The 14,623-nt window shown below is 38.5% G+C and overlaps 2 protein-coding genes across 2 annotated transcripts; both read right to left on the reverse strand.

Annotated features, from left to right (window-relative positions):
- Window positions 1-258: 258 nt before the first annotated feature.
- LOC129248140 (telomerase Cajal body protein 1 homolog) lies at window positions 259-2,256 on the reverse strand. The gene is made up of 5 exons (XM_054887585.1): window positions 1,858-2,256; window positions 1,629-1,794; window positions 1,364-1,552; window positions 859-1,288; window positions 259-798 (listed from the first exon to the last, which is right to left on the reverse strand). The coding sequence occupies exons 1-5, from the start codon at window positions 2,093-2,095 to the stop codon at window positions 565-567; spliced, it is 1,257 nt and encodes a 418-aa protein (XP_054743560.1). The 5' UTR covers window positions 2,096-2,256; the 3' UTR covers window positions 259-564.
- A 1,638-nt stretch (window positions 2,257-3,894) lies between these two features.
- LOC129249067 (dynein axonemal heavy chain 1) lies at window positions 3,895-12,598 on the reverse strand. Its single transcript, XM_054888690.1, has 2 exons — window positions 9,934-12,598; window positions 3,895-4,638 (listed from the first exon to the last, which is right to left on the reverse strand). Exons 1-2 carry the CDS (start codon window positions 12,478-12,480, stop codon window positions 3,961-3,963), a joined length of 3,225 nt encoding a protein of 1,074 aa, XP_054744665.1. The 5' UTR covers window positions 12,481-12,598; the 3' UTR covers window positions 3,895-3,960.
- Window positions 12,599-14,623: the final 2,025 nt, after the last annotated feature.

Consider the following 14,623-nt stretch of genomic DNA (forward strand, 5'->3'; position numbering starts at 1 on the left):
TCAAGAGGGGGGTTCCGGTGCTTCCCCACCCTACCTACAGCCGAAACCTGTCCCCTCCGGACTTCTTCTTTTTCCCGCGCCTGAAAAGAAAGCTGAAGGGGAGGCGTTTCGACTCCATCGAGGCGATCCAAAAAAACTGTGACAGTCGAATTGAACGCGAATCCGGCGGATGAGTTTAAAAATTTTTTCCTGCTGTGGAAGGACCGCTATTCTTGAAGAATATTAGTTTAATAAAACTGCTTAAAAAAATAAGGCTCATTACTTTTCAATCAAACCCTGTATGTTTCACTATTTCTTGCATTCTTAAACTTCATATTTTACTTCAACTTAAACTTTAAAATTTTTGTACAATTTTGTTTTAAATTAAACAAATAAATATAAAACAAAGCATTATTGTTTATGTTGTAGCAGCAAAAACATTTCCCATACATGTACGGGGAGTGCTGCTGAAGTGATAGTCCTTGGCCGAATATACAGTAAATCCGGGTCATTCCGGTAACGTAGAGCCGACTGTCGGACGATGCGCACTGCTTTCCATATGCATTCACAACAATGCTATTTGACTTAGAGTAAATTATCAGTCTCACCATCATCCACTACAGATTTACCAATCCACCAAAACCTGAGCGCATTTTCATAATTTATAATTATCTCAGCTTGCTCTGATTTCGCTTTAATTATTTGCAAATCTTCATCCTCTGCAGAATCCACAAAGTGGTGTTGTCCGGAAGTGGTAGCCAATATTGGTAAGCTGGGATGGAAGTTAACACCATTACAACAATCGCCATGTAGCGGTACCTGCAAGGTTTTTATTATCAAGTTTATTAAAATATTTCCCATGAAAACTGTATTTATTACCGCTTCATCAATATTGTTGTGTAAATCCCATATTCGCAAATTCCCTCCAGTTTCGCCGCTCACTAGCCACCGCTGCTCTGGTGCACTCAAATCGAAATATATACGTTGATTAGTTTCAACAGTGCGTCGAAATTCTCTAACTGGCTTTAAATAGTTGCGCATATCCCATTCTAAAATTTTATTATCCTTACGAGCGCCACTGTATAACAACCAACTGTCGCTTTCAGTTAAAGCTGCATAACGTAGCCATGTAATGCCACCAGTATGTCCGCCCAGCGTAAATAGTGGCCCCAATTTTGGTGCGCGTAAATCAAAATGGTTGATAAAACCGTTCCAAGATCCCGTTGTAACAGTGCTATCATTATCTGTGGTGAGCGCAAAGCAAGAGACAGCTTGTTTCACACTAATGGAGCTCAAGGCACGTCCAGGCCTGAAAATAGATAAAATATATTTTTAAATCGCTGCTTGATTCTAATAAGATCAGCGATATCAGAGTTTTACGTACACATTCGTATCAAATAGTTTAATGGATTTCTTATAACCACCGATAACCTGTTCACCATTGTTGGAAAATGTTATAGCTATAGCCGCTTCTACTTCATCCACGCTATCATAACCACGATAGGTGCAACGTAGCTCACCGGTAAATGCATCCCACATGTGTATAGGTTCATGTTGCCGTGATGCCAACCAACTATGGTATTACAAATATTGTTAGAACAAGCCAATTTAAACATAACTAACTATGTTCAAAGTTATAGGGTACTTACCAGCAAGTTTCGGGCGCTAAACTACTCATGAAAGGATACCAAACATAATCATAAACAGTACCTCCCTCCCTTACATGCACAGCCGTATCTAATTTACTTAACGCGCGCGTCGCTGACATCGTTCGGGCCAAATACAAATCACGCGGCAGCTCAATAACGTGCATGCCTTTAAATAATAAATTACGATAATACGGCAAATTTCTAATAAATTAATTATATTTTGTTTTACCATCTAAGTGCACCGGCACCAATATGCAAGTGCCATCTGGTGACCATAGACAGCCTTTTGTGTAGTGTTGTTTTTCTGGAGAAGATTTCCACAAACGACGTCCCAATTCGATTACAGCATCTTGAAACAATTCGCTTTCTTCCATGAGCGTTGGAGCTTCATCGATGGCTTCAGTAGCGGTATTCTGCTCTGTACCATTTAGTATAGAAATTTGTTCCGAACTTTCCTCCACTTCCATGTTAGCGAACGAATATATTTAAAATTAAAATATAAAATCGATGGCTGGTTTGATTTATTTCAGGAAACTAATATTGTTGACTATCGTCTGAAATAATCAAATTTTACCGGCAACATGTACATTTCATGTACTAATAAAAAACAGTTGATCAGAATAAACGGCTGTTGGCTGACGTAGAGTGTGCATGGTTGCATGGAGAAAGTTTACATGACAGCGTTGCCAACTATGCCAAATCTGTATAAAAGGCCTCTTATATACGCCACTTCTCTGCGCGCAAGGATTATAAATTATAGGTTTGATCAATTATTGTGGGGGAAAACAAAACTGCACAATCTGCACAATCATTTCACACAAGGATGAACAGATTTGCTCGATAGGTATGGTGAAAATTTAGTTTGTGGCAAAGATGTAGGATAAATATCATCATAGCCAATGCTCATACCATTGGTGCATTAAAATGTGCAAAGCTGCGAAATTGTGCGCGAATGCTGCTGCGTGGTTAGCTAATTGCGAAAAAGTGTGTGTTTTAAATTAAACTTAACTTTATTTGAAAATCAATTAAAATATAAATTTTAATTAAACAAAACAATTAGAAGCTTTGCACATTTGTATTCACCTTATTCGTAAACAAACCAATGATATGATGGTATTCATCAGCACCATAAGCTTCATTTTATGAAACACATCCCGAGTGACGTCGGCATATCTGTGCCATCATGACGAGTTTGACTTGCCGTATACGCCATTTCCCCGCTTTCTATCTCTATGCTCGATTAACTTGACGCAAAATTTGCATGCGAAAGCAACAACCAAGTTATCGAGTAAGATTCGCCGCTAGCGAGTATGGCTATAGCGTCTTTAGACTGGTACAATTCACTGTTGTACAAACACATGTAATTTAAGGCAGCTCTATTCCCGCGTTGCCAATATATGTTCATTAATACAACTTGCTTCATCTATTCGCCGCTTCCTAACGCAGAGAACGTTAACGTATTCATTCTTTCGCTAACGCTTGGCGAAAATAAAAGGCCTTGTAATACAAGAAATTAACTAAAATGCAAAAAAATACACAACATTAAATTTAAAATTAAATTTAGTTCAAGTAAAATCAAAATAAAATTACAATAAAAAAATTGAACAAAATTTATTAGAACTAAATTAAACAAATAGAGCAATAAATTAAAATAAAAAAAGTTTAAATAAAATAAAAAAGATAAATGGAAGCTAAATGAAATATTGTATTAAAACTTTTAAAAATGTTTTAAAATATTGCGTTGGCAGCTAAGTAATTGCGGATTTCACTCACAGATGGCTTCAGTTGAATTTTTAGGTTTGCAGACGTAGTACAAATGTAAAACACATTTCTTTTTTTGATAGTTGGCAATTCAGCTGTCAATTTTTTAATCGGTTGCATAGTTTTCGTTTGGCGTTCGTTGAAAAATGGAAAATCTAAAGGAACATTTTCGTCATATTTTGTTTTTTTATTTCCGCAAAGGGAAAACCGCATTGCAAGCTCATAAAATGGTGTGTGCTGTTTATAGTGACGACGCCTTAAAAGAACGGCAGTGTGAAAATTGGTTTGGCACTTAAAGATGAAAAACGCTCTGGTCGTCCAGTTGAAGTTAATAACGCCCTAAACAAAATAATAATCGATTTGGATCGTCACAGTACAACACGTGAGATTGCAGAGAATCTTCATATATCACATACATGCATTGAAAATCACTTAAAACGACTTGGCTATGTTCAAAAACTAAACAAATAGTTTATTTTTTATAAATATATAAAAATATATCTGTTAAAATGTCAACATAAATATTTTTTTTTTCTAAAATTGCGAAATAAAAAAATTGATTTAAAGCTTTTTATTCAACTTGACTCTTGTTAGTTAAAGGCTCATCAATTAGTATATCCCTTCGACACTTTCGTAAGGCCTTTCGCATTAGTAGTTCTTGCAATTCCTCCTCCTTGCGTCGTTCTTCTTCCTCCAACTGTCTTCTATACTCATTTGCCTCCTCTTCGGCTTTCGATGATATCTCATTCACCAAATCCAAATTCGCCATTATACCTTTGCGCATTAGGTATGCAAAATTCATAGCTGCAGTATATTTAATTTCCATGCCACCACGGCTCGATAGCTCTTGCCAATGCATGAAAAGCCAATGTTCATTCTTCAACCACTTGATGCACTGCCACACCGGCACAAATTCATCACATTTGATCAAATAAAACTGAGCCACTTCTTGAATTTCGGGCTTCTCGGAGAAAATCGCATGTGCTTCCCACAAAGATTTACGTATATCCTCAATGGAAGCCCAGACTTCATCCAAGTCAATATTAACGAGCGGATTACCGACGGTCGCTTCTTCAAGCTTCAAAAAGTCCAAGCAAGTCAACCACAATTGGCGATAGGGTGTGAAACCGGTTACAATACTTTCGAGAAATTCCAGTGAAAGTTCCTCTAAATCGAAAAGTGTCTGCCGATATTGCAGAGTCTTGCCGAGTTTCTCGATTTCTTGTATTTGCTTCCATGTCTTTTTAACCTACAATAGAAATGAGGTAGAAAACAAAAATGAAAAAAATATTTAAGGCGCGTGGGTAGCTTTTGACGTGATAACGTCTTATAATTCGATTTAACAGGCTGCACGCACGAAAAAATGTGTCGTTACCTTGCTCATTAGTGTTACCTTGCTCATATGTCGTTACCCTGCTCATTGCCGTTACCTTGCTCATTTGTCGTTACCTTGCTCATTGCATTGAATGAACTGCAAGCGAAAGCGCGGAACGAACGACAAAGCAAACGAACGGCAACGTTCGACATCTTGCTCTCTCCTACTTAAGTGAGCGTATATATGTATGTATATGCTCATATGTACATATATAGATTCACGTATTTGTATTTGCATATGCCTTCTTATTGATTATTATTAATTTGATTCACTTGCAGAATTTAAAATAAAACCAAGTTTGTTAATAATACCTGTTGTTTTAATGTTATTATTATTAATTTTTTTATTACATATGAAGGAAAAAATGTATGGTAATATTTACCATATACCTTATAAGATATGTTGTCTAGTCTAATATTATAAAGAGGAAAACTTTGTTTGTTTGTAATGAATAGGCTCAAAAACTACTGGACCGATTTTTAAAATTCTTTCACCATTCGAAAGCTACATCATCCACGAGTAACATGGATTATATTTTATGTTGGAAATAGGGCTCGAGCTATAGGTCAAAACGTGGACCCGGGTAACCTTCGGATGTGTATGTACAATATGGATATCAAATGGAAGCTGTTGGTGAATGCTTTAGTCCAGAGTATTTTTCATGCCACTCCGTGACTAGGGTCTCGAGATAGAGACCAAAACGTGGACCCTAGAATGTGTTTGTACAATATGGATATCAAATTGAAGCTGTTGGTAAATGCTTTAGTACAGAGTATTTTTCATGCCGCTCCGTGACTGGGGTCTCGAGATATAGGTCAAAACGTGGACCCGGGTAACCTTTGGTTGTGTATGTACAATATGGGTATCAAATGAAAGCTGTTGATAAGTGCTTTAATACGGGGTAATTTTCATACCTATTGATGACTAGGGTCTGGAAATATATGCGTCGTTATCTTGCTTATGCGTCGTTACCTTGCTTGAACAGCATGTTATGTTATGTTATGTTATGTTATGTTATGTTATGTTATGTTATGTTATGTTATGTTATGTTATGTTATGTTATGTTATGTTATGTTATGTTATGTTATGTTATGTTATGTTATGTTATGTTATGTTATGTTATGTTATGTTATGTTAAAGTATATTATGTTATGTTAATGTTAACTCATTCTCTATATCCATACAAAATATCTATCAAACAAATAAAATTAAAATTTTCTTTTGAAAAATGCAACCATTCAATCAGTATTTTCTTATGACGTTATCACGTTAAACTATCGTCAGTAAACCGACTTTACAGACAACCTCTTTTTTTTATGGTAAATTCTTCAAAGAGGATTATAGTTACGCTTCTAGAACTTAGGAGGATAAGAGTTGATTACGCGTACAGAAGTCTAAACAGGGAAACGATTGCCTATGGGGAAAAGAGCTTTCCATTTCAATTAAAATTAATACAAATCTCGGAAGATACCATACATTTAATTGAGGACCATGGCAAATGCACCAAACTTTGATAACTCTATGGGACTTAAAGGCCTTTGAGCGCTAGTGGCAGGGAACACCGAAAACAACGCTGAAGTCTTTAGGAGTTTAGGAAATTATCGTTAGAGTCGACTGGTTGGCTTGAGTCGGCCGAATGTGGGCAAAACCCATTTCACTACGTACGTGGCTCTGGGTATAGTAAATTAATACTTGGTACGTATACTTCTGTTAGGTGTGTTTTGGCCGAGCTTCTCCTCCTATTTGTGGTGTGCGTCCTGATGTTGTTCTCCAAATGGAGGGACGTTTTTCATTGCCTGCCGAGGCGCGACCGCTATTAGAAATAACCTTTTCTATCATTTTGCTATTCCATGCACGGAGATTCGAACTCACCCACACGGCCGATTGTAGTCACGTACCAAGCCATTCGCCTACGGCGGCCGTCCGGTACAAGATAAACAAATTTCGCAAATTTCTCCACTGCAAATTTACGCCAGTCATTCATATTATGTGCAGACTGGTTCCACTGAACTTCCAAACGTTCTAAAGTTCTTTGCGCCAGAACAATATCATCCTTACATAGGTCAGGGCTAAGGCTATGCTTTCTTTGTAGAAAGCTACTAATTCCTATTCATTTCCATCTCAGCAGCTTCAACAGTATTCAGCACTAGCTACACCGCGCCCTCGGGTGGGGGTGCCTATATGGCAATGACTATTAAGAACTGTGTTGAGTATCAAAACATGACACCTGGATTTCAATGTATAGATTGGTGCTGAGAGACTTCTGTATCAGTTTCCCATTCAAAAATGGTTCGTCCACTAACTACTTTTTGTACAAAAGTTTTAAATAACCACCCCACAAGAACTTCTTCACATGGCTCTTGTAATCTCGCCTGATATTTACAAGTACAAAGTCTGGTAAAGTGCGGCCGATGTACCCGAATGGTTTTGTATGTGACTACTACTCGGTAGAGAATGAGTTCGATGCCCACTGTGGGCGTGAAACATAAAATCGCCCCTCGGCAGGAAATGACATAACCTCCGAGTGTATTTCGGCCTGGAAAAAGTTTCTCATAAAAACCATTTGCCGTTCGGAGTCAGCTTAAAACAGTTGCTCCCTTCATTTATGGAACATTTGATGATAGAAGGCGTTCTTGAGGGATGTTCGTTTTAGCATCGTGTGCTGCCATCTATCAAACGACGGCAAAACAAATTTCAGACTGATTGATCAGTTAGTTTGGATTTCGCAGCTATTCGAGTAAGACGTGTTTCGTGATTTTCGCTAAGATGGAAAAAGAGCAGAAACGTTCGGTAATTCGTTTTTTGTTTTCGGATGGGAAAACAGATAAAGGAGATAAAAGCAAAGTTCGATGCGATCTATGGGGACGCTTCGCCATCTATTGGTTCAACGAATTTAAACGTGGGCGAACATCCGTTTTTGATGAGGAACGACCAGGATGCCCGGCAGACATGGTTACCGAGGAACTTAATCAAAAAGTCCACGGCATGACTCTCGCTGATAGACGAGCGAAAGTGCGCGAACTAACAGAGGCCACAGGTTTGTCCTCCGTAACGGCAATCAATATTTTAAATTATAGGTTGGCGATGAGAAAATTGTTGGACGATGGACAACATGCGGATGCGGCTGTTAACTTCGAAGCAGTGTTTGGAGTAATTTAAGCGAGATTTTTGCATCGAGTTGTCACCGTTGATGAAACCTGGATTCATCATTACACACCAGAAACTAAGCACGAATCAAAACAATGGATTTCTCCCGGTGAATTTGCTCTAAAGAAGACGAAGAAAGTCCCATCGGCTGGAAAGGTCATGGCGACGATTGTTTGGGATGCGAACGGCGTGATTTTCATGCATTTTTTAGAAAACGGAAAAACGATCACTGAACAATACTACAGTGAGTTATTAGACCGCTTTCACAAAAAAGCCGCATTTGGCGAAAAAGAAGGCGCTGTTTCACCACGATAACGCACCAGCACTTGCATCCGGAGGTGTCGCCGCCAAACTGCATGATTTCGTTTATGAATTGCTGCCGCTTTTCCCGTATTCACCCCATCTGGTTCCCAGCGACCCTTTCTTGCTCTCTAATATGAAGAAATGGCTCGCGGGGAAAAAATTTAGTTCAGACGAGGAAGTCATCGCCGAGACAGAGAGGTATTTTGGAGAGTTCCACAAATCCTATTTTTTTAGGGGGGGAGGGGGTTATAAAAAGGCCGGAGCGTTGTGAGAAGTCTATCTTTCTAAAAAGGGACTATGTTTAAAAATAAAAATTTTTTTTTTTGAAAAAATGGTGACTCCATTTCTAACATGGGTACTTACTTATTGAACCCCCTCGTATATTACCAGGTGTATAAGCTTAAATCCGCTGATTGCTCGTAGATGGCGTTAGTGAGCATATCAAGTTACCATAGAAATGCCATATTCTTTTTTGCATGGGTTCGACACCTGTTTACATCAATCACTGCACATCATCAGTGATTTCATACAGCAACACACTTTTTTCCTTGCGTAATCATGTCTAATTTTGTGCCAAAAAAAGAGCATTTGCGGGAAGCTCTACTTTTTTGCTTTAATTTGAAGAAATCGGCTGCCGAATCGCATCGAATGCTTGCGGAGGCCTATGGTGACAGTGCATTATCGGAAACAACTTGCAGAGACTGGTTTCGTCGGTTCAAAGACGGCCATTTTGACTTGAGTGACAAGAAGCGTGAAAATCGGCCCAGAAAAGTTGAGGACCATGAATTGCAGGCTCTTTTGGATGAGGACGATACCCAATCGCAAAAAATGCTTGCCGAGCAGTTAGGTGTCACTCAACTAGCCATTTCCATGCGTTTACGTGCCATGGGAAAGGTCCAAAAAGTCGGAAAATGGGTACCCCATGAATTGAACGATAGACAGATGGAGCGACGCCAAAACACATGCGAAATCTTGCTGGCTAGGCATAAAAGAAAGTCGTTCCTGCATCTTGTGGTGACTAGCGATGAAAAGTGGATATACATTGAGAATCCTAAACGAAAAAAATCATGGGTCGATCCCGGCCAACCATCAACTTCTTCATCAAGACCTAATCGCTTTGGACGCAAGACGATGCCATGCGTTTGGTGGGATCAGCAGGGTGTCGTTTACTATGAGCTGTTGAAACCTGGTGAAACTGTTAATTCTCATCGCTACCACCAACAACTCATCAAATTGCGCCGTGCTTTGCGTGAAAAAAGGCCTCGTTATGAACAAAGACATGAGAAGCTGATTTTCCTCCACGACAACGCCCCATCGCACACGTCAAGAATGGTCCAAAACTACTTGGAGACAATCAATTGGGAGGTGCTACCTCATCCCGCTTATTCACCAGACCTGGTCCCTTCGGACTATCATCTGTTTTCATCGATGGGTTACGCGCTCGCCGAACAGCACTTCGATTCGTACGAAGACGTCCGGAAATGGCTTGACGAGTGGTTCGCCTCGAAAGATGAAGAATTCTTTTGGCGTGGTATACACAAATTGCCCGAGAGATGGGAAAAATGTATAGCTAGCGAGGGCAAATACTTTGAATAAATTATTTTTTTGCTTTCTATAAAAAAAAGGGTTTTTTTTAATAAAAAACAGCGGATTTAAGCTTATACACCTGGTATTTAGTATGCGTTCTTCGCTGATAGTGCCTACTATGCTCGTACTCACCTCCACAGCAGTCTCTGTCACCTTATTTGGATCGAATATTAGCGAGAATGCTTGTATCTCTTCGTTTAATGATTCCAAGCGCTCTTCGAAACTAATGCATTCACTGGAATGTACACGTCGAAATTCCTCGATATCAATCTTTTGCTCCTCCCGCAAGTTAGTTAGACGAGACGTGATATTATGTGGCCAAGCGTAGACCTCCCATTTCATGCTGAATTGCGTATCGCTGAGATTATAGAAGAAGCTGTCCAACATTTCATATTCCAGCCACATTATTTGTATATCAGCACGCAGCTGTTCGACCACCTCTGGCACGGTGGCGGCAAAATCGCGTATCTCATAGAGATGTTCAATACTTTGCGGGCGATCCGTAATTTTTTTATGTATTTCTAAGCACTGTTCCAGCAGATTTTCGTTTATGTCCCACATACGTTGTATATAGTATTCGAATAGCTTCTTAACGATCTCAATGTGTTTACGAATCATCAAATGTTTCATTAAGTCGACATTTATTAGAAACGGACCGATCGTAATGTAAGCCGGTAATATTTCGCGTAATTCCTCTTTTTGGCGCTTGTGCTCCAAAATATCATGCTTCACCTCGGACGAGGAATGCTTTACAGATTCATAATCTCGCATGAAGTCAGCCACATTTAATAGGTAGAAATCGATGAAACGCTCAAAAAGGCGCGCATAAGAGTTCAATGGTAGCGCGCCCTGAGTATAACAACGGCCTAATAGGTCATTCCGTTTTATGAATAAATCTTCAATTAGTTCAACAGTTTCGATATAAAGATTAGGCGCAAACTTGAGATTCAGTAAAGTTTCTGCCTCAATGCAACGCACTCCGCTTGTCTTTTCCAATGCTTTCTTGAAAATGTCCGTCAATTGTGGGGCGAAGTCTTCTGGTGTGGTTGTGTAAACCACCTTTTTGGCCTCCGATATGCTGATGATTAGATAGAAAATCGGTTTGGCATAAGGAAATTCGGTCTCAATATAATTACTAGTCCACTTATAGTCCGGTTTGAGATGCAAGAATTGCAAGCAAGGATCGGTCAAGTAGGTAGTGAAAGCGTTAATGGACTTCTCTAACAGTACTTGCATGGACTCCTGCATGCGAAATTTTGTTTGCAATATAAATCGTGATATCTTGCACATTTGATAAACACTCCATTTGTTCAGACTGATGTCCAGCCAACCTTTGCCGAGCGCGCGCAATACCAACGATATGCCCGCCGAAATCTTTTGTGGCCAAAAATTCTTCAAATAAGTAGCAACATTATTGCTAATCGATTGCTGTGATTGTAGAAAATCATTAAGTGACACCGGTTTAACGAAACCAGTCAAAAAAATGGACAAAGTTTCGACATATTGACACTGATCAGCCACATTGCCCATGGCTTCAATGCCGGCACCGATGTAGAATATTGTCGCACGTAATAGAAGGTAGCGCAATTTTTTTATATCAATCTTGTAATTCTTAACACTCTTCGCCTCATTAATATTCTCTATAGATTTAAAGGCACGTGGCAAGGAATTCGCTATGAGATCACCACCAAAAGTGGGAAATTCATTTGGCATAAGTTTGACAAATTTCTCAAACTCATAGCAGGCCATTAAGTGTTCAAATACCAGATATACCTCGGTACGCATTTGAAGTTGAAAATGTTCGTTGCATTTGCCGATCATCTTCTGCAGCAATTTATCGATGCGTTTGTTTGGCATAAAGCGGTCATCTTCCAAATCCTGCAGCAACACACAGTCCACAATCGATTCCATTTGGATGAGACGTTCGCCAATGTTGCGTTCGTGTACGGCTTTTTTGAGACGTTGCACGAACACCTGTGCATCGTCAGCGAGAAACATTATCTGTATAGTGGGCACTTGATATTCGAATTCGTCATTCAATCCCAACACAGTCCATTTACGTGTCTCATTATTGTAAGCGGTCACTGCGGCAAATTGCCACGAGTAATCTAATAGACTTTGCGAGTTTGGTAGATATACTTTGGCTGGCAATGCGTAGTCACTCTCTTCCACCCTAGCCAAGGCCAACCATGCGGCCGGTGAGTTTGTATCGAAGTCGGAGTCATCAAAGAAACTCAGCGGCAAAAAGTGCTTACATGCATTGTCCGAGAGCGTATAATAAACCTCTTCGGTGGGCATGAGATCGTCATTACTTAAGCCAGCATCCTCCAACATTTCCAACAAATTGAGTTTACCATATTGCCGTCGACGCCGATCGACTTCAACATCGCGTGGCAAATGCTTCGGTGGCACTGTGCGCATCATCTGCACTTTCGGCAATATAGTTTGTAGTGGAAATTTGTGCTGGCGTCCATTTTTACCTGGTAATATAAGCCATTTCTGTGCAGTTTCGATCTCGTAGCGACCGGTAGTTAAGGTCTCCGGTGCAATGATTATTTGTGGAAACTCAGATGGACGTTCGACGGCGATCGGCTGACATAGACTTCGTTTACGTTCTTGCTGTAATTCGTCTTTGGATGATGGTTCCTTGAGTATGTTCGTGGAGTAGATGCGACGCATTTTTAATTGTGCGGAGAGTGGGTTCAAGCAGATGTATATTTGTATATATGCAGGCGTTCTACGAGTATAAGAGTTGAACCTTTTTTCGTTTATAAGTTATGAGTCTTTAATAGTTTTCTTTGATGGATTTTTTCTTGTCTGATTTGAAGTTGATATTTGATGTCTTCTGAATGCCTCATTAATTTTTGACGTGATAACGTCTTATAATTCGATTTAACAGGCTGCACGCACGATAAAATGTGTCGTTACCTTCCTCATTAGTGTTACCTTGTTCATTAGTGTTACCTTGCTCATTTGTCGTTACCTTGAATGAACTGCAAGCGAAAGCGCGGAACGAACGACAAAGCAAACAAAGCAAACGAACGGCAACGTTCGACATCTTGCTCTCTCCTACTTAAGTGAGCGTATATATGTATGTATATGCGCATATGTACATATATAAATTCACGTATTTGTATTTGCATATGCCTTCTTATTGATTATTATTAATTTGATTTACTTGAAGAATTTAAAATAAAACCAAGTTTGTTAATAATACCTGTTGTTTTAATGTTATTATTATTTTTTGACGTGATAACGTCTTATAATTCTATGTAGCCAGCTGCACGCACCAAAAAATGCGTCGTTATCTTGCTTATGCGTCGTTACCTTGCTTGAACAGCAAGTTATGTTATGTTATGTTATGTTATGATATGTTATGTTATGTTATGTTATGTTATGTTATGTTATGTTATGTTATGTTATGTTATGTTATGTTATGTTATGTTATGCTATGTTATGTTATGTTATGTTATGTTATGTTATGTTATGTTATGTTATGTTATGTTATGTTATGTTATGTTATGTTATGTTATGTTATGTTATGTTATGTTATGTTATGTTATGTTATGTTATATTATGTTATGTTATGTTATGTTATGTTATGTTATGTTATGTTATGTTATATTATGTTATGTTATGTTATGTTATGTTATGTTATGTTATGCTATGTTATGTTATGTTATGTTATGTTATGTTATGTTATGTTATGTTATGTTATGTTATGTTATGTTATGTTATGTTATGTTATGTTATGTTATGTTATGTTATGTTATGTTATGTTATGTTATGTTATGTTATGTTATGTTATGTTATGTTATGTTATGTTATGTTATGTTATGTTATGTTATGTTATGTTATGTTATGTTAAAGTATATTATGTTATGTTAATGTTAACTCATTCTCTATATCCATACAAAATATCTATCAAACAAATAAAATTAAAATTTTCTTTTGAAAAATGCAACCATTCAATTAGTATTTTCTTATGACGTTATCACGTTAAACTATCGTCAGTAAACCGACTTTACAGACAACCTCTTTTAATAAGTATTCCTGAGGTACATGGAAAATAAAAAATAAGAAATAATACCGGGAAATTGTTGACTCTTTAAAGGTCAATTAGCCTTCAACCTCTAATTTTCTAACGGTGTGAAACCAAAGATCGTGTAAAGCCAAAAAACTGCAGTCCCTTTCTCGTTTCGCTTCTTAGATCATTTGGCTAATTTCTCCTGCATATTAAAACTGGTAGATTTTTGTGCCTGAAGAAATAACCTAAGTGAGCTTAGTTAGTAAAACGGGATTATAACATCATAAACATTACTCATCCAGAAACGGGGAATGCTGTTGAAGTGACCATCCTTGGCCGGATATAAATACGGGTCGTTTCGGTTAGTAGAACCGAATGTCGTTGGAAGGATAGTGAAACGGGTTGGACCTACTGCTTTTTGTCCTTGTACGTTCTTTGGTGGAACCTTTTGGACATTGCCGAAATAAAACATCTTGGATCTGGAGGCGCGTTGCAGGAAAAAAAAATTTGCATACATATCTCGCGTATCGGCACTCACATCACTGTTGACAGTTAAGATTGTGAAGTTGTAAGGGACTTTATTTATTTAAGAACCAGTATTAACATCGATACTCATGTCAGCCTCGAAATCCAACGGAGAACCTATCTTGCCCACAAGTGGTACTTCGGATTAAATAGGCAATTGAGTAGTAAAGCTTTCTCTGGACGAACAAAGCTAACCCTTTCCAAGACTCTCATCATGTCTGTCTTAACACGTGTGGCGCAGAAGCTTGGACGGTGACAATATCCGATGAG

Source organism: Anastrepha obliqua, chromosome 5, assembly GCF_027943255.1.
Source record: "Anastrepha obliqua isolate idAnaObli1 chromosome 5, idAnaObli1_1.0, whole genome shotgun sequence".
NCBI lineage: Eukaryota > Metazoa > Arthropoda > Insecta > Diptera > Tephritidae > Anastrepha > Anastrepha obliqua.